Source organism: Dunckerocampus dactyliophorus, chromosome 18, assembly GCF_027744805.1.
Source record: "Dunckerocampus dactyliophorus isolate RoL2022-P2 chromosome 18, RoL_Ddac_1.1, whole genome shotgun sequence".
NCBI classification, from domain to species: domain Eukaryota; kingdom Metazoa; phylum Chordata; class Actinopteri; order Syngnathiformes; family Syngnathidae; genus Dunckerocampus; species Dunckerocampus dactyliophorus.
Genome location: NC_072836.1, coordinates 4395046 through 4422394, shown reverse-complemented (window position 1 = coordinate 4422394; position 27349 = coordinate 4395046). Strand labels below are relative to the sequence as shown.

At 45.6% G+C, this 27349-nt stretch overlaps 3 protein-coding genes across 10 annotated transcripts in view; 2 read left to right on the top strand and 1 right to left on the bottom strand.

Annotated features, from left to right (window-relative positions):
- The window catches only part of arhgap23a (Rho GTPase activating protein 23a), a 68316-nt gene extending 64557 nt beyond the window's left edge, over positions 1–3759 (top strand). For 4 of the 7 annotated variants that reach the window (XM_054758768.1, XM_054758772.1, XM_054758769.1 and 1 more), the window contains one exon: positions 9–3759. In XM_054758768.1, coding sequence (XP_054614743.1) covers positions 9–1349 — 1341 coding nt within the window. In that variant the 3' untranslated portion in view covers positions 1350–3759. The remainder of the gene's footprint in view (positions 1–8) is intronic. The other 3 variants (XM_054758775.1, XM_054758773.1, XM_054758774.1) reach the window with 1 other exon arrangement.
- A 37-nt stretch (positions 3760–3796) lies between these two features.
- Positions 3797–5462, bottom strand: hexim1 (HEXIM P-TEFb complex subunit 1). Its single transcript, XM_054758776.1, has one exon. It carries the CDS (start codon positions 5133–5135, stop codon positions 4125–4127), a length of 1011 nt encoding a protein of 336 aa, XP_054614751.1. The 5' UTR covers positions 5136–5462; the 3' UTR covers positions 3797–4124.
- Positions 5463–6275: 813 nt separating this feature from the next.
- plcd3a (phospholipase C, delta 3a) lies at positions 6276–27033 on the top strand. Of its 2 annotated transcripts, XM_054759423.1 has the most exons (16): positions 6276–8002; positions 8083–8225; positions 16405–16572; positions 18253–18481; positions 18878–19007; positions 19343–19568; positions 20842–21043; positions 21111–21255; positions 21736–21888; positions 22311–22463; positions 24277–24427; positions 24526–24642; positions 24930–25108; positions 25687–25822; positions 25971–26120; positions 26194–27033. In XM_054759423.1, the coding sequence occupies exons 3-16, from the start codon at positions 16434–16436 to the stop codon at positions 26328–26330; spliced, it is 2247 nt and encodes a 748-aa protein (XP_054615398.1). In that variant the 5' UTR covers positions 6276–8002; positions 8083–8225; positions 16405–16433; the 3' UTR covers positions 26331–27033. The 2 variants fall into 2 exon arrangements, with proteins under 2 accessions (XP_054615398.1, XP_054615396.1); XM_054759421.1 differs by lacking the exons at positions 6276–8002; positions 8083–8225 and adding an exon at positions 9364–9818.
- The last annotated feature ends 316 nt before the right edge of the window (positions 27034–27349 follow it).

Here is a 27349-nt window from a genome sequence, read left to right as displayed (position 1 = left end):
TTCCTCAGGGGTCCTGGGGGTCCAAGAAGGACCTCACGGCCAAGGACTTCCTGACTCTGTCCATCATGTCGGCCGTCACGGGCCGCAAGCGCAGGAAGCGGCACAATGCTCGCCGCGTGGGCAGCAGCACCGACGACGACTCGGAGCACGAGCCCGTCAAGGCGGGACACCCGGGGGCCGAAGAGGGGGAGGAGGAAGAAGAGGAGGCAGAGTCGCCACCGGGAGACACCGCTCCTCATGCGGAGGGGGAGGCAGACGACGATGAGGAAGAAGAGGAGGAGGAGGAAGAAGAGGAAGTTGTGCAGGCGGAGGTGAAAGAGGAGGCGGCGGCTTGCGGTCCAAAAAAACAGGAAGAGGCGGCGGAAGGAAGGTCAAACCAGGAAAAGGGGCCGGCGTGGCGGGCGCCCGAGGACGCGCGCTCCATCGTGTCAGGCTACTCCACCCTCTCCACGCTGGGGCGGAGCCTGGGCTCGGAGGGGAGGGCGGAGGATGCCGACGACGAGCACAGCGAGCTGGTGAGCGAGACGGACAACGAGAGCGGCTTCGCCTCGCGCTCCCTGACGCAGGAGCGGCCCGAGAAGCGGACGGCAGGGCCGCGCGGTGCCCCGCACAAACCCCCGACGACGACGACACCAGCTGACGCCATCGCCCCGCCGCCTGCCGCCACCATCGCCCCCACGCTCACTCCGGACAGCGCAGAGAGGAGCGAAGGAGGGGCGAGATCCACCACGCCATCGTCCTCATCCTTCTCGTCGTCCTCCACCGCTCACAGGCTTCACTCGCGGCCTTCCTTCAACTCCCACAAGCTGATCCAGTGCGACACGCTCGCCCGCAAGAAACTCAAGGGCGACAAGGTCAAGGCTCACTCCCTCGACCTGCTCGACGTCCCCGCTCAAAACCACAGCGCCACGCCGGACGCCACCTCCAGGACCAGGAGAGAGCCCAGAACCAACCCCTCCTCGGAAAGCAGCCAGGAGAGTTTCCGCCCGGGTCGACCCCGGCCGGCTGCGCTGCCCAGCGAGGCCGCCTCCTTCACGCCCGCCGCCAAGTCCCTCGCAGATCAGGTGCGCGCCCGCCTGCTGGGCTCGGCCGACGACCTGCGCAGCGTCGGCATGCGCAAGCCCCTCTCGCCCGAGAGCCGCCGCAAGAGGCGGGCCTGGCGTCGCCACACGGTGGTGGCGTCCCCCACCGAGGCGAGCGACAAGAGGCCGCCGCTGACCGTCACAGAGTTCCCGCTGTCTCCCATCGCCGCTAAAACGCAGCCGGGGCCTCCGGAGGAGGAAGATGGCGGCGAGCGGGGGCCTTGTGGCCGCCACGCGCCCACCTCCAGGTTCCACCAGTACCTGTGAATCCTGGCGGCGAGCGTCCGCGCCGAGCTGCCTGCTGAGCTGCAGGTCAGCAGACTGGCAGCACGCTAGCGCTTAAAAAGACGCCGCCATCTTTTTGTGTCTCGTATTCATCTAAACCTACGCGTCTTGTGTACAGCAGGGGGCGCTCCAATTCCTTTCAACGTTGCCAAAGCTCTTTTCGTTTTCTTACTTCTTTAACTGCGCTTGTTTTTATTTTATAAGTGACACAACAACAGCAGCAGGGTGAACACAGGATGACCTCATCGTTACCTACACAACTGTGCAAAAGTCTTGGGTCACCACCAGATTTGTTCTTTTAATCAGGAAATAGAATAGAATGCAATAGAACGATGAATCGCTATGAATTATGTCCATTTGTGAGCAACTGACTTGTGGCCACTTGAAGCAAAGGAGGCGCACTACTTGGCAGCAGCCAGCGGGGGCGCTGTTGCACCTAGTTTATTGTCTAATAGGAGCCCATTTCATGTAGAATTGAGAAATATAAGAACGATTATTCTGGAAACAAAAGTTATCAGTGTGGAAAAACACACTTTCCTGCCATCAAAAATTTGTATTAGATCACAAAAACAACAAATCCCAAAACCCATTAAATGACTTTTTATAGTTAAAAACAGTATTAAATATTAGGACACGCAATGGAATGAATGCGGGTTTAGCTTGAAGAGCGACAACTTGCTGCTTTTGCTCCAACGTAAAAGTGACAACGGACTCATCTTGGTGGACTTTCTGCTGGTGATCTTCATACTTGTAGAAAGATGAAAAAAAATAGTCCCAAATGGTCATCGTGACATTGCTAAAGAGGCAACGTCGGTGGTGACTCGGCACTTTTGCACAGCTCGGCAAACAATTCCCACCTTGAGGGCACGAATGGTGCTTCTTTTTTTGGAAAAAGTCAAGACGCGGAGTAAAACCATTTCATCGCTTCCCGGATCGCTCGCTCGTCCCCCGCCCCCACCCCGCTCGTCTCTCGCGCTCCTTTTTGTAACATTTGTACAAAGCCTTGTTTTTAAGTTGTAAATATCAACGTTGTCGTGTTTGTTTTTACCTTTTCTTAATGATAATAATAATCTTTTTTATGGTTTACAAACGTGCGCACACAAACACACGCCGTCGTTTCTTTCAAGACTTGAAATGCTCCCTTAATATATTGTTTGTTTTATATATATATATATATATATATACATATATATATATATATATATATGTATTATATATATTATATATATCGCCACCTCTGGTTGTCACTTCCTGTCTTGAGGCTTTTTTAACCACACTGCGGTGACTAATCCAAACAGTCTCGTCATACCTCAACATTTCTTTGTTGGTTTTTCAACAAGTGCCTAATTTCTGGAATGTTGTCCAGCAGTGCCACGCTAGCTTCTCTTCCCATTCAGTCTTCTTCTTCTTCTTCCCTGTGAGGTTCCTGTCTGTCCTCCTGTGGTTTTCACGCTCCACTAAGACGTCTACGTTCAAGTTCAAGTGGGCATAGAGACTTCAAATAAGCACACGTCATGCCAAGGACACGTCTATGCACTCCCTCTGCCTCTCTCTCTTTCTCCCTCACACACACACACACACACACATCACTTTGTTGAGAATAAAACAGTGTGTTGTCGCTTATGTTTGTGTACATACTATCGTAATATGTAACATATTGTCTGACATTGTGTACATTTAAGTCAAACTAATTGTCTGCGTGCTTTAAAGCAAGGTTATTATTATTATTATGATTATATAATGTAAATAAAAAGAAGTACGTACAAAAAAATAAAGGGGTGTTTGTCTTCTGGTGTTAAATTGTCAATGGCGCCCTCTTGTGGTTACAGGTAATATGGCCTCAATAGTTCTTTGAGGTGTTTTTTTAAACAGAGCAAACCCTTCATGTTTAGCATCTTTTCTTACATCATATTCATTTCTTGTGGCGTATTATAGCATCTTTAGAGTTCCGGGGCGCCCAAACTGGGTCATAGTTCAATTTCTATGGAGTCTGAATGCTCTTTTTCTTGGGAAGAGCTTCTGGAATAAAGTTTTTATTATTAATGTAAAGTATCTGTCAAGGTCGTGACAACAACATTATGTATTTTTGTATGTTTGGAGTTCCAGTTAAATGTGAAAAAACAACTAAGGGTTTCCCAAATGCAGCCTGGGGGGCATTTGCAGCCCGCAGCTTTTGTTTTTATTGAAACATTCTCCCCATAAAGTGAATCACTGACCATTATGGAGGATTGGAGCCGCACGGATCACGCCAACAATAATTGTTGAAATATACTGAACACCTTACGGTTTTAGTGTTTAATCATATTTTTAAAGTGAATAATCCCCTTTTTTTATTATCCCCCTGTGAAAAAAGCACATTAATTAAAGCTGTCAAACGACATGTAGTAGGCTTATACATTATGAGATGACACAAACACACTGCATGGTAGTTAGTCAATTTATGAAATATTTATTTTAGTTTTGAGTGGCTGTTAACACACAACTGTTAAAATGTTAACATTTAACTGGCCTGATTTGATGTTATGTTGTAATAACTCATTTCTTTTTGGAGGAAATGCAACATAAAACGGGGGGGAGAGAGAAAATGGATGTCGATGACACTTGAAAGAGACCTCGTGTTGTCTTTACAAAACAAAAACAAATACTTACAATTCCTCAGTAAAAGAATTAAAGTCCAGAAAAGGAAAAACTGTACTGCAGTGCATTGCAAGGGCTGACGGACTGTTCAATGGAGTCCTCAATGATTGACGAGAGTCCCTAGTCGCTGGTGACCTGACCTCGGTCCTCCCCGGACTGGCTCTGCAGGAGGAGCTCCGTGTTTTGGGCCCTCAGTCTCTCCAGCTCCCTCTCCAGCTCCCGGAGCCTCACCAAGGAGCCATCCACGCTCAGACCCCCGGGCTCCACGGCGCGCCTCAGCCGGTTGTTCTCCTCCTCCAGACGGGACATGCACTTCTCCAGCTCCAGGTACTCCTGGACCAGCTCCTGCTTGGTCATGTTCTGCAGGCTCTCGACGTGGTACATCTCGTAGGTCTCGGAAAAGTCCCGCTGCAGAAACTCCCCGCCAGCGTTGCCAGGCCTGCCGATGCCGTCGCTGCTGCCGCCGCCACCGCCGCTGCCGTCGTCCTCCTCCTCGTCGTCGTGCTCGAAGAGGTCCTCCTCGCTGCCCGTGTCGTCCGTGCGCCGAGGTCCGGTCTCGGTATTGAGGTCCGGCTCTTCTCGGTCGTGCTCGTCCATGAGGAATTGAGTAGTGTTGTAGGGGGCCACAGGGAGCCCCTTGGCGAACATCTCCTCCCTCAGGCGGGACGCCCTGGCTGTCTCGCGCTCCTCCAGCGCCTTCCTCTCCTCCCAGGAAAGTTTGTAGTAAGGCTTCCAGTGGCGCTTCTTCTTGGCAGCGCGACGTCGGTGACGCTTCCTGCCAAGGCGCGCGTCCAGGCCGGTGTCAGAGTCGACGGGGAGCCCCTCCTGGGCTTGGCTCAGGGGTTCCACCGGTTGTGGAGCTGCTGCTGCATCCTCGGGGTTCTTAACCTGAGGTTGTGGTGCAAGGAGAGAGTCGGCTCGGTCATTTCCGGCAGCCAAGCCGGGGCACACCCCCCTCTGCCCGCCTCGGCTGTGCCACAACTTGTCCTGCTGCTCGCCCCTCTGGCGCCCTCTTGTGCCGTTGTGTGGCGCTGCACGCTGGCTGGCAGGGAGATGCTTGTCGGCGCTGCTCCCACCTGATGGCCTGCCACAACTTTTCAGGTGATGGCTCTGCTCCGCTGGATCTGTCATCTTTGGCGATTCCTCTCTTCTGACTCCCTTTTCCCTAGCGCATCTTAAACTTTCTACAATTAAAAAAGCGTCAAAGTTCTCCAAACTGAGACTACGATTCAGCTCAATCCAAAAAAATAAAAGTGCGAATTGTTGCGAAAAGTTGGGGGAAAAAACGTCAACATGAAAGTAAACTTAGGTAGAGTCAATAAAAGAGACTCCTCGGAGGGTTTGACAGGGCAACTGTCGCTAACTACTGTTAACCGTTTCGACGCTGTCAAAGTCAACGTGACGCTTGCAGACGTCGTTTCACCGTCACAACAGTGGCCAGTGTGCTGCTCAAGCACCTCCAGCTCCTCTATATATACACGCTCCGCCTCCAGCCTCGCGCATGCCACAACTCATAGCCCTCGATGCATTGTGGGTTATGTTGTTCTAATTGCTGTACCTTCCAACAAGAGGGGCTGTGCCTAAACTACAAGATCCACAAGACTCAGCTAACTGACGAAAGCGCGAACCAATCGGGTGCCGGCATGTTGAGCGAGTCAGTGCCAACATCTCTCGTCGCTGATTGGACAGGAGGGTGGTTTTGCTGTTGCTAAGCCCGAGCATTTTTCTCATTGGGCAGTCTGGTTGTCAATCTGAATGACGTCACGTAGAACCAAGAAAGCGTTCCCTGGCTAGGGCTCGGGCGATACTACCCAGCGAATTCCGGGTGGAGTGTTAAAAAAACGCCAAGGAATCGGAATGAAGCGTTTGAAAACGACGACATAACGTCGCTAAGACATATAATAGTTATTATATGTGAGGAGTTAGGGCTTATTCAGAAAAAAAGGCGACACAGTCGAAAGCAAATCGTACGAACAAAACACACACACCCCCTACGTTTGAAGCAAAGTGAAGGAGACCGCTAATAGAAGCTAGTCCGTTTCAAATGTTCGCAAAGACAAAAGGCTTTTAAATACATATTTCCGACGTGCAGCAAACTGCAGAGTTTAACTGCAAAGAAAAGCGTCGTACTCGACGGAATGTGAGCAACAAAGACTTTGATGAGTGTTTTTTGGCGTCGTGCGGAACGATACATAGCAGGGGTGGGGGTGGGCAGGGGCTGGCGGAAGTGTGGAATCAGCGTAAACAAACGGCAAACGCAGTAAAGCCTCCAAGCCGAGCACACCGCCGCACTCTTGCGTGGTTAATTTTTTTAAGACGTGTGGCTCAGATTTGCTCCATCGTCCTCCTAACGTCTCATCGGAGCCACATTCAAGCGTCGAGAGGCTTTCTGCGAGCGCCCTTTACTCTGCAGTGCAGTGCTGTCGTGTTGACACTCATGTGGAACACGCTAAGGATAAGCTAGCTTTTGCTAACGTTGGCTAGCAAAGCGAGCGAACACTGCGTCACACATTAAGTCATTTCCAGCACCCAAATACACTTGAAAATGATTGTTTCTTAGACGGTTGCGTGATCAGTGATAAGCCATTTTAGAAAACAGGGAGGGTAACGTGGGGAAATAACGCCATTGCTGACGCCGTGAATGAAACGGACATTGGCTAATGCTAAGCTAGTTCCTTCGACGCGAAACAATACCATGGTCAATAAAGAGTCTTCTACAGTTCAGCTTTTGACAAACATGTCTCTTTTTGTTAACATTATAGATTAAACAACGCAATAACAAAGTGAATAAAAGTCAATAAGCCTCACAAATTGCCGCACTAGGTCATTGTGATTAATAACACACGGGTCTGGTGTATTTGCTGGAGGGCGCTACTTCCCTGTTTGAGTTCCGCACTAGTACATACTATTTAATTTAATACACTTTACCACACTACGTCTCATCGATCTTATATACTCTGCTTTATTATACCCCAGTGTACTACAAAGCGGTTGCTGTGAGTATTAAACCGACACATTAGCACCCTAACGCCCAGTGTGCTTCAGGAATTAGACATCGCCCAGTCTTTCCGTATAAGTAGGGGTGTTTAGTTTATTGAGGACTAGCAAACTAATTTTACAAAACTGCTGCTGTGCAATAGCTTCCAAATGGATTTCATGTTTAATGTGTTTGTGTGAGAACCTTGGCATAAAATAGCAAATGGTTGTTTACAGTGATCCCATTTTTAACTGCATGCATGTATTTATAGGTGTGCACAGTGACTGGCTAGTAGTGACTACTACTACTAGTAGTAGTATGGCTGCAAACAACACAGGCCTGGTGTTTCCACTAATAGAGTTTCAGTCCTGGTAAACAGAGCTGGGACTTCTCCTCTGAGGAAGAAATGTTTCTGCTTCCACCAGTTAATTTGAAACCTAATGGCTGCCCGGATTGACAAATCATACCAAGGTGTCTTTTGGAAACGGAGAATCGGCTGCAAGCAAGCCAGGCGGACGAAGCTGCTCCTCCTGCACAGATCACACAGCTTGTGCGGATTAGCAAACATGACTTAATCTGAAAACGTGGGTGCAGCAATGGAGGAGAAGATGAAAGATATTGTTGAAAGGCCTTGCTGCGCCTAATTCAGTGGCGGACACAGCACAGTACAGTAGAGTTTCTATGAGTGAATGTTTCACAGGGGATTAAGGCTGCAAGGGCACATTTGAGAGTGCATTTGAATCATCATCTCGTGCGCTGATTGTGTGCACACATTTTAGAGTTTGAGGGATTTTCTCCTCCTCCACCTCATGTAGCATAACTCCATCGTGAGACTTCCACTTCCTTGGACACAAGATTGCCCTACAGCTTATTTTTCATGCAGCACATTATATGTTTTGATCCACAGTGTGCCTACACATCTATCTGTCCATACAAGATGGATTTGACTTCATGCATTGTTGTAGCAGCAGTGGCAGTAGCCACAGTTAACCATAGAGGGGCGCTGCTTTCCCAGTGATGGGTAAGCAATGGAGTGTTTTTGTGTTTATTTACTGTGACCCAGCCCCCCTACAGATAAATGTGTCTTGTTTTCCCCCTAAGGTGCATCAGTGGAATAGACTCCTCACAGCTGAAGACAAGAGAACCTCAGTCACTGTAGCCACACTGCAAAAAAGATGACTCCACAACTCGCATCATCACGCCACAAACACAAGCACGGCTTGCTTTCATACTGCAAATTCAAGGTGAGATTTGTTTCACGTGAAATGACACCACAAAATTTAGCCAACCCAAACTGCAGTGCAAACCTCACTGGACTTACCTGCACACTCTGACATCCAATACAAAAAATATCCCTCAAATGGCGTGTTTATCATTGTGGTTACACTTTACGGTGTTTCCAAAATTTCTGACCTAAATAACATGGGAACTACATAATTTGCGCCAAAACACTTGACTTTGTAGATAAAAATGCACATTTTGCTCTCAAAATGCTACATTCTTCCATGAAAACCCACTGTTTTGCTACACAACACAGTCTGTTTCCACAAAACACACACGCTAAAGCCATACAAACTACACATTTTGCCACAAGGAGGCTATATGTGTGTATTATTGTGTAATTAGCATGTAACTGTAACTGGCATTTGTGGCTTTCCCTATGGGTTATATTCAATGATTTGGAATACATGCTAGCATACATATAATACAGATATATTTGCTCCATGGCGGACATCTCTCAGGTGTGGCTGACCTGGTAACCTGGCTAATTTCCTGGTGGCCTGGCAAACTTCCGTTTTGTTGCCTGAACTTGCAGCATTTCTCTCATGCGGTTTTTTTCTGCGGCATTTCCCTTTGCATTTGTTTTGTGGCGTTTCTCTATCGGCCACCGTACAACTCTAACAAAAACGTCACAATTTCCAGGAGTAACAGTTTTGGCTTTATTGTGGTTTCTGTCGCCATCTGTCGGTCAGACGGAGGTGCTGCATCAATTAAAAAGAGGTAAGTTGTGAAAACAGCATGCAAGTAAATTGTCTAATGGAGAAAACAACATTTTATGAAGGAATTTGTTGTGTTTTAAGCAGAATGTGAGTGCATTCACTTTAAAAATATCAATGCTAGCCAAATGTGAACGGTCTTTACGGAGATATGAGCTTTATATATGGGGGGATTGTTTAAAAATAACAAAAGCAAGGTCTGGGCCATGTCGACAGAAGAGCGTCAGGTTGCTGTGTTGGTGCAGGCGGATAAGCAGCCCAAAGTGTGCGCCTGCTTTGGGTTGGGTTCAAATTACGCACAGAGGCAACTGGGAGGGACTTGCTGTGCATGTGGACGAGAAGGAGTCCTCCCTCCTCCTCCATCCCGCTGCCCTTATATATTGGTGGGATGTGTACGTTTGAATGATTCCGACACAAATCTTATCTTATATCTGCGAGCAGTGATTGTTTCGTTGATCAAGACGGCGCCTCAAGATCCGGTTCTTTTCAAAGAGCCATAAATCACATACGGCATTAACAGAAAAGAAAGGCTCCTTCACTCAAAAGAACCGAAGCCCAATCGTTCACTTCAAAGAGCCGGGTCGTTCGCGAACGACTCCTCACTACTCCTGCTCCTCCTTCGCGGTGTCCGGGGGTCTTTCCGGGCCAGTCCGCGGTGAGAGGGACACCTGGCAGCGGCGGAGAGTCACTTCCCCGGGCAGGCAGGAGTCGAGCGTCTCGGCTTGCTGATCTTATTACGCGCCATCATGTTGGCCAGCAGCGGGAAGTCAGCGGCGTCCTCCGCAAGGGAGCAAAGACCCAAAGTGGCCGAGAAGACCATGGACCCCATTCGGAGGCTCGGTAAGATCACACTCGAGCCTGCCTTACACTAGCTACTCTATTCAGTGTATTTCTACCATAATTTTTGAAAACGGTTCATTTGTGACCTCATTTAGTCAGAAGTTGTACACAGTACAGTACTTGTGTTTTTGCACATTTGCAGACGGATTACGCTGCAGATATTTCATGTAAAAGATCTTCTATGTCTGGCATGACATAACTTATTTAATACGTATTATGTATACTGTTATTGCAGCACGCACCGTATGGTAGTGTAGTGACAACACAGTGCACATCTTATAGGGGCTTATGTAACACACACACACGCACTTAAATGAGCTCTTACTTAATTAGCTGCCAGGTAATGAGCACTGTAATGGACTGTGGGCGTAGATTAGTTTAAAAGGTGGGGGGGTCATGTTTTTTCCTCTTGATTTCCATCGCTCACACACGCACCCCAGTAAAGTACAGTACAGTACACCAACCCACCCAAAATAGACACCTGCTGAGCAGTAGCACCTGTCAGAACCCCCTGAGGAGTTGCTGGATGTTCACATATCTTTATCAAGCCATCAGTCATAGCCAAGTGTCGGAGGTTCATTTTACAAAGTTATGAAATGGAAATAGTGGAAATAAGAATCATCCGTTCCGGGGTCAAACTGTGGTCATCCTAAAAGCTTTATTAACAGTGCAGGCATTGTTTCAAGTCGCATTTTAACATTGCTAACGGGGGTGACCCACGCAATTCGGCCCTGCACCTGACGTAGCTCGAACCCGGCATCCACTGAGCCCCACTAAGTGAGAGTGGAGCAATGCTAGTCCACGAGCTAAAAGCCCGAGCGGCTTAAAGATGCATAAAAGCGTCAGGGGGTGTGGTTTACCGATGTACTTCACACCAGCTGGAATCTGTTACACAAGTGTAAAAAGAAGGTAAGCACTGTTAACGTAAAAAAAAAAACACTTTAATGACTGTGCAATGGGAAAGCCATAACATTTTTCTGTAATTAACATTTGAATTCACATTTCCTCCGTTAAAAGCCATATACTAGTCCATCACGCAAGTGTAAAAAGTGAGCCCCTGTTGTGAAAATATCACCAATAACCAAAGAAAAAAAAGTGCCCAATTAAGCCTTTGTGGATGGTCGCTGACCCGACGTCTTGCGTGATACGCCTCTCGTTTCAAAATCAGAAGCTCTGTGCAACTTTAGAGGCATGTTCCTTGTCCCCCCCCCCGCCAAAAAGAATCGTAACTGTACTTGTACTTTAGAGGTTATGTTGTATTTGGGATATTTTTGATACAACAGCAACAAAATCCTTAAATAAGCAACAACAAAGTACGACTTGAGTACAGGTGGTCCTCGGCTTATGAAGAAGATTGGCTCTTAGAATGCAATGTAAGTTGACTTTTAGTGTAAATGTTGACTTGTACCTTAATGAACTCCCACGTCACTCACGCTGTACACAAAACACAATAAGGACATCAAATACAGTCAGAAAAAATGAAATACAAGAATGAAATGAAACACTTTACTTTTATCCTTACCTTCTTAAATTATTGTCCCAGGCTAGTCTGGAAGGATGACCTTGTAACAGCGCACGGAATCCATGACCCCTCTAGCATTCGTTAGCATTCAATCATCTTTACCCTGAATGATGGTCGCGACAGTCGAGCGCTTGAGACCAAGAGAGCGGCCAACATTGGTGTGTGTGTGTGTGTGTGTTTCCTCTCTCTGAGCTTTTTACGCTGCTCGTTTTCACTTCCACGGTGATGGCTTTCCTTTTCTTTGGCGCCCTGCCGCTTGGGAGGCGTAACCAAGTGCAAATAGCGAAGAGGTAATGTCTTTCTCTCTGTATTCTTGCGCTGCCTGTGGCACGTACTCTCTAACTGTAACTAAGTCTCGTTTTGACGGACTAAAATGTACGTTTTTAATGAATTTCTTCATAAACTCCAAATGTCGTAATGTGTGTCGTAAGCTGAATGTTTAATGTTGACATTGTGCCTGTGGCTCAAGCTCTTAATTTGGGATTCATATTGAAGGCTTTGCTCATAAAACTGACCAGTTCCCTAACAGTCAACGACACACTTTACCGAAGTGTCAATTTCATTTTGATTACACACATGCCTAAATGTGTGTAGGCCTGGGGGGTTGTTTGCGGATATCTTTCTGGGTGTGTGTGACGGTGTGTTTGTGCTTTGCCAGCATACGCTCCGGTTTGACACAAACACCATCTACTGTGGGTTGTTGCCGTGTGAGCTCAGTACTCCTTGCTTCCCAAAAAATCATTGATTCACTCATTTCTAGGCCAACAGCACGATGATTCTTCTCGCTTATAAGAGAGTATTGCTTTTGGTTTGTTTCTGCATTATTTTCTGGAAAGTGGTGACACCCCCCTTTCAGCTGTGATCTGATTGGAATGACTGCTTAAATCTCCCGTAATAATTAGTCAAGTCAGTCGTGAGGTCACGTTGACTCACTCTTAGCAGCGCAGCATTTCAACATAAATCTTCCCCAGAATGCAAAAGTGACTTTTGCATTCTTTTGATGGTCACATGTGTCCCAAGAGCCTTTTTATGAGCAACAAACATGAGCAAAATCTATCATCTTCCTCGCTTTTGAGAGAGAAGAGGCACGCAAACACTGGCTTTTGAAGTTTTTTGTGACGTCACGAAGGAACAACCTCCTTCCTCATGGACATGATACCGCCTCTAGCTCGATGTATACGCCCACCACTTAACTCATTCAATCCCAGCCATTTTTCAAAAGACAACCCCGTCAGTGCCGGCCATGTTAGACGACGTCGACTGATCTTTCAAGGCACGCAGAATGTTGTGTTCTATGACTATAAAAACGTGAAACCTACCAAAAGAAAGATTAGACTCCTGTCTTTCATCAGAAAAAAAAGTTTGTTTCTACCTTTTTCCGTTCTTTAGTAATCAGCAGCAGAACATAGGTTGAGTTTCAGGAAAATATCAGTTCCCAACTAGAAAAAAGATACATTTCGAGCTTAACTTTCACTTTGACGCAAGTATTTTTTGCTTTTGTGACAGCCCAAATATGTAAACAACTCTACCAACAAAACACAAAAAGGGTTTGTTTTACATCAAAATAGCAATTTACTGACAAATCCAACACCATGAGCTATTTACAATTTTCACATTTGAAACTGAACTGTGTTTGTGCACGTGCTTGTGTGCGTGCGTTAAAATTTCCCTACGATGGCTAACCTTCCCTAACAACACAATATACGTAATAACAATGATCACAGTAATAACACGGGCTACTGCTGCTGTCAATATGCTCACGCAAATCTGAACCCTCCACTTCACTTTCTGTCCTCCACACGTCCAGAACAAGATTTTATTTATGTCCTAAATGGCTTATTTTCTCTGATTATGTCTAGTATATTGGGCAATACAAGTGTAAAGGTGACTATAGGGGTGTTATTTCATGTCTAGAGGGCTCTAGTAATGTTAAAATCCGTATTTAGAAGGTTGCAGACAGCTTTTTTTATGCTTCAACTACGAAATTATTTGATGTATCATTAAGGAATCCCACTTTGCGGAAATTCACTTATCACGCTTGGGTCTGGAACCAATGAACCACCATAAATGTGGAATTACTGAATTTAGTTTTTCTTCAGCGAATAGGCTAACCAAGCATGATGTCGCTGTTAAAATGTGAGTGTAATGTTAGCACTATAGCGTCACATAGCTATGCTAGTGTCGCTCCTGTTTGTGTCCTGTCCCACACATACTGTTGTATGTGATGAAATGGCATCTACAGTATTTATATATGCAGGGTATATGTGGATAAAATACATAATAGCGCTTCTTGAACACAAACACAGCTCATTAGCATTAAAGCTACCCAGTCAGGCTTACTGAAACCATCTAAATTCCAGCATCACAGCTAATACATTATTGTGGGACTTCTTAGGTTCATTTAAAATAGTTTGTGAGACCTTTAATACAACAGTCATTGCTAAGACTTCCTCTGCGGGCTGTCTTCCAGACCAGACTTAAGCTATGCGGACAGCTGCCCTACTTTTTACCATCTGACCAGACAGAGCGCACCGACAGCGACACCTTTAATTTGTCTATATTTACGTCCCATCCTTCGTTCGCCGGCTCTGGTGGCACTTCTTATCCTGAGAGAAACATGAGCTGCTATGTGCGTGGAGCTGGGCTCTCACCTCCCTCAAGGCCGGGTGTTATTTTGTTTTTGTTATTTTCTGACTGACGGCTGTGCTTGGGATTCACTTGGCATTTTGGACCAGAGCAGCGTGGTTGCTAGCCAGCCGGCATGCGGCCCTTTAGCGTGTCTGATGGAGAACGTGGCAGCGAATTTTTCTGCAGCCGAGCATGAAAATAAAGCCCTTCAGTTCAACCCCTCCGATTTCACACACCTTTTTCAAGACGCACGCATCAGAAGGTGCTTCACACTTTAGTACAGTGAGATGTTCCGTACCAGGCCGACATAAAAGGTGCAGCAGTGGCTTGAAAAGCAGTTTGGGCCGCTTGGCGTGGTCAATGACCTGCAAGTTAATGTGGTCCTTGTGCTCCGCTTGTGGGAATGCCTTGCATGTGGTAACAGCTTGGGAAGAAAACAAGCTTGTTATGGACAGAGGGCCCTGCAAGGGGGAGTTCTTTTGTGTTCAACGGGGGGGAAAGGAAGCCATGGCTGCGCACAGTTTGATAGCGGCGGTACACTGAGGAGAAGAGGTTGTTGTTGTTTCAGTGGGTTGTGTAATTAAAGCACCAGAATGTGCAAGGGTGCCAGTATTCCAGCTTGACAAATCTGCCGAGGTGCGCCGCGGAGACCAAGCCAGAGGAGTAATGTGACATGGGAGAACTTTTGGAAAGACTCGGCCTTTGTCAGCACTCCCATTCATGCCAGCGATGCATAGCCGAGCGGCCCTCCTTAAACGCATCCACTGTAAAACTCCACTTTTGCTCCGCGAGCTCACAAGAAATGCAGCTTTCTGCCAAAAAGCACCGCAGGTGGACACAATCATGAAAGAGTCGGTTGAGGATTGCACCATGTCGGCTCAGTCAAATTTTAAACCTTTGGAATGAGACTGGCTGCTGGGTAAACACTTTTTTTTTTTTTTAGTTACAACACCCAAAATCTGATAACAAAGCCCAGTCATGCTCAAAAGCTCACTTGTAAACTTAAAAGCTTATCTGCTGAGACTACGATTACTGAGAACATGACGTTCCAACCGCTAAGGCCGAACACGATCCGTTCCAGGATGCAGGTTCACCTCCAGTTTGTTTGCGTTGCTCATAGGAAATCATCTGTTACAGGGTCAAACCGTTGCCATCATAAACCTTGTTGTGTCCAAACTTTTTCCAATGAGGGCCGCAGACCAAAAAACTTTTTTTTTTTTTAACTGAAGTCACTGAAGTCTATGCATATAATAGTAAATTTTAAAATATTTACTGATTAATGAGATTTTTTGGGGGGATAGTAAAGAAAAAAAATGATATATAAGTTGTTTTTTTTTTTAATGCTGCAGGCCTCAAATGTCCCCCCTGGCTGCACTTTGCACACCCCTACCTTATTGAAATGAATGATTATCTGAATGCTATACACGTACAGTACTGAGTTGTTCAAGCTACAATTTTAATACATTAACTGATAATCCCTGATTATGATTACCCTAATTAAGTTATTTGTTTATTTTTTATATTTAAATTAATTTATGGGACACATATATATTTATATTTAAATTAAATTAAATTGCATTTTATTTATAAATTCAATTTGATTTCTTCAAATTCAGGCTTTTTTGGCAGGTAACTTTGGTCTTGTAAGCTTTTAAATGTTTTTTACTTTTCAAGTGTGGCCCAAATCACACATCGCTGTGATGGATGCCATTTTTTCATTTCATAAAAAAAAAAAAAAAAAAAAAAAATCTGCAGACCAGTATAAAACAAGCTGTGGGCCTCGAATGTCCCGCAGGCTGCACTTTGGACACCCCTGCTGTGCAGGGAATTTTAAGTATCTTTATTGTGCTTTATTAGCAACGTTATCTTTTACACTTTGTTTTTTAGCCTTTTGTTTTCGTGGCTCAACCTCGTCTGTGATTACATTTCCATCCACGGAGGAGACGTTGGCAACTTTTCCCGACTTTTAAATGTTAACTCACCCCCCTTTTTTTCCTCATGTCCGCTGGACGGCTCCTGTCCCACTGGAGGAGAATAAATCTACATATAATAGCGATTGATTTCTTTCTTTCTTCTCTTTGGTGCATGTGTTTGTTCCATTTTCTGGTTGCGGTCAACATTGAGGACAAGAAACAAGTATCGTTTTTGGAGATGTGTGTCGTGTATCTGTGAGCTCAGCCTGAAAAAATGACTTTTTTCCACCCAGCTTCCAAAAAAGCCTTGCTAAGTGGCACTCGGACGAGGGTGTCAGAAAACACTATAAAAACCTGCACAAAAACCTCTTTATTTCAGTTTCTAGCTTTTTGGCGGGATATTTACAGTGGACTCCCGTGCAAACATTGAAAACAGGAAGCACACTCACTGCAAATAGCCTATCACAAAAACCAAAAAATGACGCCCACTTCCACTAAAATGTCCTGTCTGTGTGTGTCTCAGGGCTCCTGGACAACGAGGACGTCCGCGTGATGATGCAGGGCTCCAACATGGTCAAAGTTCGCTCCCCGAGGTGGCAGAAAAGCCGAAACCTGCGTCTGCTGGAGGACGGGCTCACCGTGTGGTGCGAGTCGTCCAAAAGTTCCCGCAAGGCCAAGGCCCGCCAGACGTGTAAGCAGACCGTGGACCCCGAGGGCTGGTCAGGAGGGCTAACAGTGGTTGGCTGTAGCGTCGTTGGAGAGGGAGGAAGTGCGGGAGGGAAAAGGAGAACGGAAAGTGCTCATGCATAAGAATAGCTGGACGACAATGAGAGGTGGAGGAAACCTAAGCGACATCAGATTAGGAGAAAGGGGCTTTGCCTGAAGGGAGCCAGTGAACTGACCCTCGGCCACTCATTCAGTGTAGCCGTCTGTCTAACCAGACCCAGTAGAACAGCTCTCATTATGACGCAGTGCAGAAACTACAACCACAATATTAAACACTAACATACACCAACATTTCTCAGACAGTGGCGATGAAAACTAAGCATTTTTGTATTTCATCAGGGAATAGAGTGGCTTCAGAGTCATTCGGCTGTTAGAGCACTTGAATATTTTGTGTTTGTACGCACTTGAGATCTCAACATGGAGCAAAAATCCTATCGCTTACATTTCGAGTAACCAACAACATTTGGCTGTGAGATACGACCTTAGTCAGAAGCAGTTTCGTGTGACCTTATTTCTGAAACCTGAACTTTAATTGTGCATATATAGCATTATAAACAATTGGGAGGTACATTGTGGTTGTTTACAACTATGCATTCTAGTCTGTGGCTCCTATAAAAGCTGCAAAAGCCGCAGCAGCCGCACAATCTTAACTTGTTAGGTGGGAGGTGAAGGCCGTCTTGATTGTGCCGCCAGAAATACTGTAGAGTGTTCAAGTTGCGCCACATACAGTATATACAATATGACAAGCAGGCAACAGCGCGGCCGCCTCTGCCAACATATTGGACAAACAGACGCAGGATGCCTGGTTAACACGCACTACATGGAGGGAAGAGTGCAGCGGGGCAGAAACAGGTCTTCCCCAAAGCGTTCCCACAATAATGGAAGCATACACCTTCCAAAAATTCCTTGCTAAGATGAAGAATTAAGATTCATGAAGCAACTAAAGGCCTTAAATGGCCACGTACAGGCATCCCAATACTTTCCTGTCTATTTTTTTTTAGTGCCTCACATCAGCTCGGTGTGATGTGAGTGATGTCCACATTTCAGCGCTCCGGTTCAATGTGACACCTCTGGAGTCAGACACACACACACGCGTACGCGCACACATGCGTGCCACTTTTGCCATGTCTCTGGCAAAAAGCACTGAAGACTGAATGCGGGGTTATTTTGAAAAGACTCCATAGCCTCAGGGGAGAGAATGAAGTTATTGTCAGCCCAGTGACAAGCTCATGTCAAACCCCACCACAGCCTTGCAGAAGCACTAAATGATCGTAAGTGTTGGGGCAGAGGTGGTATGAGGACTTAATTCTTCCCTTGAGCAAGACATTTTGGAGAATTGTATGCTTCCAACTTTGTGGGAACACCTTTAAGGATGGCCCAGTGCACAAAGCGATGTCCATCAAGGAGTTTGCTCTGGAAGAACACCAGCAGGTCCAACATCAGGGACCACAGACCATGCAATTGGACAAAAATCGACAAAATCTTGTAGCAAACAAACCCAGGAGATTTTATAGCTTCAATTTTTCACTTCCTGTAGGTGTCATGTCCTCCGTTCGACTTAATTCACCAATCTTGTCCTATTGTTGTACCTTCATTTGGACAATTTCCAGTTCAAATACAGCCTCTTTTCTCTCTCCGTCACCAGTTGCGGTGACAGAGGTGGAGTGCGTGCGTGAGGGCTGCCAGTCGGAGGCGCTGAGGCGTCTGTCCGGGTCGGTGCCGGAAAACCGCTGCTTCACGGTGGTCTTCCGGGGGGCCAGGAAGAGTCTGGACCTGCTGTGCCCGTGCGAGGATGAAGCGCAGCGGTGGGTGCGAGGGCTGCGCACCTTGAAGGAGCGAGTGGCCAACATGACTCAGAAGGAGAAGCTGGACCAATATCCTGCACGGTGTGATAATAATAGTGTGGCTGCGATAGCATCGCTATGGCGACGTCAACAGCACGGCAAACATGGTGGATAAAGTCCCGTCTTAGTGTCATAAATAATTATAGTCTCTCATTAGAGACCTATGTCGCTAAGGACCAGTCTTGAATTTTGTGTAGTCATACTGTATTTGGTGCTCATAAACAGACTCTAGGGACACATATTACTGTTAGCACATCATTAAAAAAATCACTTTTGCACAATAGGGGAGCTTTCAAGCTTGAGGGGAACAGGAAAGGTAAGCAAAGACCCCACTGAAGGTCAAACAAAAAGAAGAGGCTAAATTGTCCCCTCTTTTGTCAGACGTAGACATCTTCCACAGTGATGTTCTTCCTTAATCCTCCACACTTGGATCCGCGGATACCTGCGGCGAGCGGATCAGAACCAGGACGGCAAGATGAGCTACGACGAAGTCAAGCGTCTGCTGCAGATGATCAACATCGACCTGAGTGAGCAGTACGCTCGCTCTCTGTTCAAGGTGAGCTGGCATTCATCTGCTCAACCAGCAGCCTGTTTGCCTCCCAACAACCAATCACGAGCTGGTTATTTGTCTTTATTTTGTTTGATGGGGGGGGGCATCCTGCACTGTCCCTCTGCTCTTTAATGCAGCTGTTGGTGTTCCTGATGGAATGTGCACTAGAGCCTCTCCTGAGAGAGAGATGTACACACGCACAGCTGGGGTGAATTCTTGCAGTGATGCTTTCTCCGCAGGGAATCTGGAGCACTCCCTCACATATTTGCGCCCTACCTTGTCTGGTGTGCAAGTGTTGACTTTGGCTTTCTTCCAATCTTCTCTCTGTTTCTTTCTCCCAGAGGTGTGACCGATCCGGGGACAGCCGCCTCGACCACAACGAGATAGAGGAGTTCTGCAGGGAGCTGCTGCGCCGGCCCGAGCTGGACGCCGTCTTCCGCCACTACTCCAGCAACGGCTGCGTGCTCTCCACCGCCGAGCTGCGTGACTTCCTGGGCGACCAGGGCGAGGACGCGTCCTTGTCCCACGCTCAGAGTCTCATTCTCACCTACGAGCTCAATGACTGGGGTGGGTCTACCAAGCACTCTCATGGGAAGACCCTACCACATTTTGCACTTTGTTTAACACCCTCTTCATGGCGTAACGAAATCTTATGTGATCTTATTACCTACCACTCATTAATCCACCTTCCCAGCAAAGCGACGCTGATCACATGGCCGAACATCGTCAGCGAGGCATAGCATCAAGCAGCCTATCATGCACTGTCATCACTAAAGAAGCTTATTTAAACGACAGCGACATCAAAGTGCGACTATCCACACATCAAGTCATGTGACGTAAAGCCAGTCAAGCAAGCGTGACTTTCGCTGCCTTTCATCTTTATGTTAGATCACATGACGGCAGCATGTGATGCATCACGGAGTGATGCAAACTGTATCGGCCCGTTGTGGTGAAGAGGGAGCTGAGCCAAAAGGCAAACCTCTCAGTTTGCCGGTCGATCTACTGTACGTTCCTGCCCTCGCCTGTGGTCATGAGCTTTGGGTAGTGACCGAAAGGACAAGATCGCGGGTGCAAGCAGACAAAATGAGTTTTGTCCATAGGGTGGCTGGACTCTCCCTTAAACCTAGCTCACAACCGGACATACGTAAAAAAATTTTGACCATGCGATTTTTGGCGTTCCTCAAATCACTGTTTTTGTTGTTGTTGTTTGTGGAGAAGTTGTGGTGACCATGAAGGAGTAAGATCTTGACACACATGGACGACGTACGAAATATATGAATGTGCGCTGTAATTACGTATGTGAGGTGCACGTGTAGCGCCCGAAAATGACATTTTGCCCAAACCGAGCAAAACGTACGAAAGACACACGCTGGCCATATGGACGACACAAAAGGACGTCTACATGATCTACAGCGGTGAGACGCTGTCGCCCTCTTTATGGCGACAGCGTCTCATCGCTGTAGATCATGTTGTGTTGCAAACAGTCCCTTTTAAGTCTAAGGTATTTGAGACGTTTCAGTTGAAAAATTTCCACAGTTTGGGTCACAAGCTTGTCATTGAGGGGTGATGGTGGGTCCTGCAGCTGAGAACCACTGACCTAAATGAAGACCTACATGAAGACAACAACAACAGCTGTGATCATGTTCACTCTATTGAAATAGTGAAGCTGCAAGTAGCAGTATCCCTTGGCAACGTTGTTTAGTTTGCCCGACCATCACCTTCCTCGTCTGACTTCTCGCTAGTTATGAACCTGGTCACGTCCCTTTGCCTACTGGCTGCCACCAGGAGGGCGTCTATCTAACATCTCTGCACAGCATGAAGTTGCTTGTTGTTGTTGCAGCTCAGAGGAACCAGTTCATGACCCAGAATGGCTTCACCATGTACATGCTCTCGGGGGAGAATGACGTCTTCAACCCCGACCACGCCAGAGTCTACCAGGACATGAGGCGCCCCCTGGCGCACTACTTCATCTCTTCCTCCCACAACACCTACCTCACCAAAGACCAAGTCACCAGCGCCAGCAGCACAGAGCCCTACATCCGGTAGTATTATCAGCACAATCTTAGGAATTACAAAATGATTTTGACTATAATATTGTTTGTGTGTCAGGGCTTTGAATCAAGGCTGTCGCTGCGTGGAGCTGGATTGCTGGGATGGCGACAAAGGCGAACCGGTCATATACCACGGCCACACGCTCACCTCCAAAGTGCCTTTCAAGGAGGTCATTGAGACCATCGCCCAGTACGCCTTCAAGGTGGGAGCGCCATTTTTAAACAGAGCTCCAGGCTTTGTTTTAAGATGTGTAGCGAATGCTGCACGTATCACGTATAAACAGGGCGGGCTCATCTAGCTCTGCATGCGTCAGAGGTGGTATCACGTTCATGAGGAAGGAGGTTTTTCCTTCATGATGTCATGAAAAGCCACAAAAGCGAGCATTGTGAGGGCCTCATCTCTCAAAACTATAGCAAAAGTGAGGGAGATGATACATTTTTATCATAACAGGCTGTAGGGACGCATATTACTTAGAACAGCATTAAAAAGTTATTTTGCATCATAGGAGACCTTTAAAAATGTAAATACGTAGCTTACCATAGCTTATATGTGGAACAGATGCATGGAAATCCATCTTGGAGAAGGTGCATAAAGCCACTGAGTAGAAACACCCTCAACCTTTGTCTGTGGCAGCTCCAAAGTACCTGAAAGGATGTACTTTCTCCATTGTTCTTCCCCACAGGCGTCCCCGTACCCTCTGATCCTGTCCTTGGAGAACCATTGTTCCGTTGAGCAGCAGGTGGTCATGGCCAAACACCTTCACAACATCCTGGGCAACAAACTGCTCACCAAGCCCCTCAGTGGCCAGACTCTCAAGGATCTGCCTTCTCCTGAGGTACCACACACACACACACACACACACACACACACACACACACAAAACGAGACATACTGTAAAGGACACACCCATAAAAGGCCTAAAGATGCCATTTTTTATACACAAAACTGTAATAATATGCAGTTACTAATACACTTAAAATTTATATTTTTCACATTAACCTACAGTATACGTTATTGTGCAATTACACATCACAACTTGTCAAAGCATCTTCATGCTGGAAAATATTGAGTGAACTGACTTGTGAGACAGTGCCCTCTGCTGGATTCATAGCTGCAGCACTCTGTTTTTCCTGCAGAAGGCGCCTTCCAAACCGCTTTCTATTTAAGTTACCATAAAATAAAATAAAAAAATTCAATTTAAAGCAGAGAAAAGAAATCTGTGGTACTTTGTCATCCCCTAATAATGCTCCCCTCTAGGATCTGAGGGGACGTATCCTGGTCAAAGGGAAGAAGCAGATCCCTCACCTGGGCCAGCTGGCCAAAAACGGCAGCTACGGCAGCTTCTCCTCCAGCTCTGAAGATGAACAAGCGAGCACCAACAAGAGCACGGCCAAGAAGGACCCGTCCAAGGTCAGTTCACAGGGACAGTCGCACTTTTTCATGATACAGTCGTCCCTCGCTTCATCACGGTTCGAACATCGCGCCCTCACTTTATCACGGTTTTCCAAAAATGTATTAATTATTAAATGATTGCTGTTTTGTGATTGAATATAGTCTATTATTAGTATAAAATAAGCATATTTCAGCATACTGTACCTACCCAGGGCCTAAATTAAAATTGGATAAATGAGCGAAAATACAAATGTAAGGCATTCCAAAGATGTGATATGAAGTGTAATACAGTATTTGGGATGTTTTGTGTCTGTCTTTAAGAAGCGAGGCCTAGGAAGTGAGTGTTGTGTGACTTCAGCAGGCTAGAGTTGAGTTGTTAGCTGCGTGCTAGCAGCAGGTTAGAGAGTGGCCGACAGCAGCTCCTGTGTGAATGTTCACTGCATTTGTTCTCTGCTTGTTGATAAAGCGATTGAAGTACATCGTAAGTCTCTACTTAACAATAAACAGCGGCAATAGACGAGTATTCTACACTGGTCTCTAGGTGTCAGTAACATTACATTGATGAGACAATAGCCAGCAGGAAGTACGCTGTCAATGCTAAACGTGTCAATCTATCTTATTTATGTCTACGATGGCTTATTTTCTATTATTATGGCTACTGTATTAGGTAATACAAGTTTAAAGGTGACTATAGGGGTGTTTAGAGAGCTGTAATAATGGTAAAAACAGTATTTACAAGGTCATAATAATAAATCGGTTCATCCATTTATCAATATTGAATCCTACTTCACGGAAATTCTGTCGGGTCTGGAACCAGTTAACAGCGATAAATGAGGGACGACTGTAACAATTGAGTAGGTACTCTCATACTGTTCCACCCCAACTATTATAGCTGCAGCTCCATCTGCTGGATATGGTGGGTCACTGCACCACTTAGCCCAAACGTCCATGTCATGAGGGAACATTCTTGTAGACCCACCTTTATCTGGTTCCTCAACAAAATTTAACATACAGAATTTTACAAACAATGCCGCTCAATTTACGAGAGGTTAAAAAAAGAAAACAGATTTTTGATCAAATTTAGATTACAGCATTTGGCTGCAATGCATAATTCAAGATTCAAGAGTTTTATTGTCATATGCACAGTAAGACAGGAAGTTATACTATGCAATGAAATTCTTATTCTGTTCATTCTCCCAAAAAAGAAAGAAAACACAAGAAAATGAATAAGAACAGAAGAAACATTAATACCAATAAAAAAAGAAACAATAACAATAAATTAAGCAACAACAGAAGAGACATTAATACAAATAAATAAATATATAGTGTTATGAGTGTGTGCGTGTGTGAGTGCTTCGTTGAGAAGCCTGATGGCCTGTGGGTAAAAGCTGTTTGCCAGTCCTGGACTTCAAACTCCTGTAGCGTCTGCCTGACGGTAGGAGTGTGAACAATGAGTGTTGTGGATGTGTGCTGTCCTTGATGAGGTTGTTTGTTCTTCGTAGGACTCTAGTTTTATAATGCATGTTCTAATGCAATGCATAATTAACATTTAAAGTGCCGTTAACGTGTTTGAAAAACATCAGAATCTCCTCAGATTCGGTTGTAAAAAGTGGTTATGTCATCATAAAAATAGTAATCATAATAATAATACATTTTCTTTACAAAACATGCTCAGACACTTTACAGCCACAGTAAAACAGCAGGCTGAAATACTAAAGTATGATTAAAATAACAGCATTTAAATAGAAATTATGATGTATGTCAGATCTTATGGAGGAAATGACAAATGATCTTTTTGTTGTCTTCATCAGTAAATGCATTCTTCTTGCAGGCCTGCTCCAAGCTGAGCGTGGAGCTATCTGAGCTGGTGGTGTACTGCCGGAGCGTCCCTTTCTGCGGTTTCGGCAACGTGTGGGAAAAACCACCCGAAGAAATGTCCTCCTTCTCGGAGAACGACGCCCTCAAGCTCATCAAAGACTCGGGTATACAAGCGACCACATCTGACCGCTACAGTAGGCTTCGAGTGGAGTCTTGAATGTGTATTTTTACCCCTCCTCCTCACGCATCTTTTCATTTTCAGGCAAGCTTTTTGTAAGACACAACAGCAGGCAGCTGAGCCGGATCTACCCCTCCGGCCAGCGCCTGCAGTCATCCAACTATGATCCCCAGGAAATGTGGAACGGAGGCTGCCAGATGGGTTAGTGCTCCAATTCAGATGCTCTTATGATTGCAGTAAATCAAGGCCATTCATTAAAAAAAAACAAAAAAAAACATGAAGATGTCCTGAAGTAGTGCTCTTTCCAACAGCACTACATTCATTGACTGCATTACATTTCATGTGACAAAGCCTCTTTTTGACATGTGTGAGGACATGCTAATCATGTGGCTGACTTTGTGTGTGTGTGTGTGTGTGTGTGTGTGTGTGTGTGTGTGTGTGTGTGTGTGTGTGTGTGTGTGTGTGTGTGTGTGTGTGCACGCGCACAGTGGCCCTAAACTTTCAGACACCCGGCGAGCAGATGGACCTGAACCAGGGACGCTTCCTGCCCAACGGCCGCTGCGGCTACGTCCTGAAGCCCGGCTTCCTGTGCACCGGCGAGTCCGACTTCAACCCGGAGAACACGGGCGGCGGACCCGGCCACATCCCCACCCAGTTGACTATACGAGTAATTGATGAACTGACTAATGTTTTTCATCGGACAACTCGGCGTCTTTCTTAAAATGGCAATTTTTAAAGTGCCTTAAAGTGAATTTGTTTTGTTGAATGGGTATCTTCTGGCTGGATATGACTCAAGAAATTGGCAAAATTATTCATTTTAGCGAGATTAATGAGAAATGTTCCCAATTTTGAATGAATTATTCATGATCCTGACAATGTTTAACATCATTCTGAAGGATCCTGCTAACTTTTGTCATATTAATCAAGAGCATTCTCATCAGCTACACATGAATTACATTGGACGTGCGTGGATTGAAATAGAGAATGAATAATATTAGAAAAATGCTACTTTCCTGTGTCACTCACAGCTAAGAAAAAAATGTAGCCAGGGAATTCATCATTTTGTGCTTAACTTAAAGAATCCCCGCTGTTTTTTAAGTTACTTTTACGGCCCTAAACTATTTTAGTACGCTTATTATTACCTTTATACTTTTAGTTTTATCTTTTTTAATGTCTTAATTTTCCCTAACACTGGATGTTCCCTGTCTGGAAACTGTCTTTTGAGTCTTTATTTATTTATTTCAGGTAATATCAGCGCAGCAGCTTCCAAAAATCAATACGAACAAGGCGAGCTCCATTGTGGACCCGCAGGTGTGGGTGGAAATCCACGGGGTGGCCATCGATAACACCCGAGACAAAACTCATCGCATTGACAACAACGGTATTTTAAAAAGAATACAATAATAATTCGTCAAACTGATGGATTATTTTGAATGATTCTCTTATTAGATGATATGAGTATGTAACTTCTTTGTCTGTGGCGACTGATGAATCTTGCATTCACCACAGCTCTTGTGCACCCCCTGCAGGTTTCAACCCACGCTGGGACTGCACACTCAGCTTCCAGCTGCAGGTCCCCGAGCTGGCCCTGGTGCGCTTCATGATCGAGGACCACGACCACACGGCCAAAAACGACTTTGTGGGACAGTACACAATACCGTTCACAAGCCTGCGCACAGGTGCTGGCAAGCCGCCGCTCGTACCGTATAAAACACTGTGAATGTTGTCTAATACGCTTATTGATCGTCTCAGGTTACAGACACGTGCACTTGCTGAAGGGGGATGGGTCCAGGCTGTCCCCGGCCACACTTTTCATCCACGTCAAGGTGGCACGCAAAGGAGTTCCCATCAAAAATGTGTCTGACGGTACGACTTCTCCGAAAGTGTGACTTCCATCAGAAGCGTCAACTCACTAACTAAAGATGATTAATACTGTCACCAGTTAACACGTCAGCACTAACTGCGATCTAGAAAGAGATGGAGAACAACAAATTGGTGTTTGATTGAATTGCTCTTACTGTACTTTGGCACTTTTCATGTCTCTTGGACGTTTTTTTACCTCCACATGAACTTGAACTTAAAAAGCAGTATTATCTCAGAGACAAATGTTTACTCGTCCTCTACATGCTACATTTCACATAAGCTTACCAGATGAGTCAACGTTTGACTTTGTTTGTTGCTGGCAAACCTTTCTTGTCCTCTGCGTTGCCAAAATATTGCAAATTCATTGGCTGGTCTTTCTAGTGAATTGTTAAATCGTCCTATATAAAATGAAGTGTTGCACATGCACATGGATTACTGAAGGAGTTCTTAATTTAAACCTTGCAGTATTACAAGTTGTTAACATATGTTTAGTTTTATGGAGTGGTTTATTTATTGTAACTAATAGATGTATTGCTAATTACATAATACAGTAAATACTGTTTTATTATACATCGATCAGCTCAAAGTCATTAATAATGTTGAGTAATTCTCTGTGCTTATCCTCGTTTTGTTTTATAACAAAGGACTTGCGTGAATGCTGATGTCCTTACTTTCTAATGCAATCCCCCATTGTCCTCCAGCAAGTGCCAATAAAGTTTTATTAATACATTTCGGTGTATACCATCTGCATCTCATTTCTGCAAAGCCACACTAAAGGATTTCCCAGAAGATAATAAGAGTTGTTATACTGTATTTGTTTTTCCAACAACAAATAAACCAAAGTACCAGGGCGCTTAATTTATTTTTTTAAACTGCTACTTTTGCTGACCTCAGTGACAAATATTAAGCACAAAAACATACCAGTGTTGCTATTTTTAAGGCTTTCGTGACACAACTCCTCCATGCATATCAACACAACTCACACGTTTTCTGTCAAGTTAATGAACTTGCTGATCACATGTTTCCAGCTTCCATGTGGGAGTTT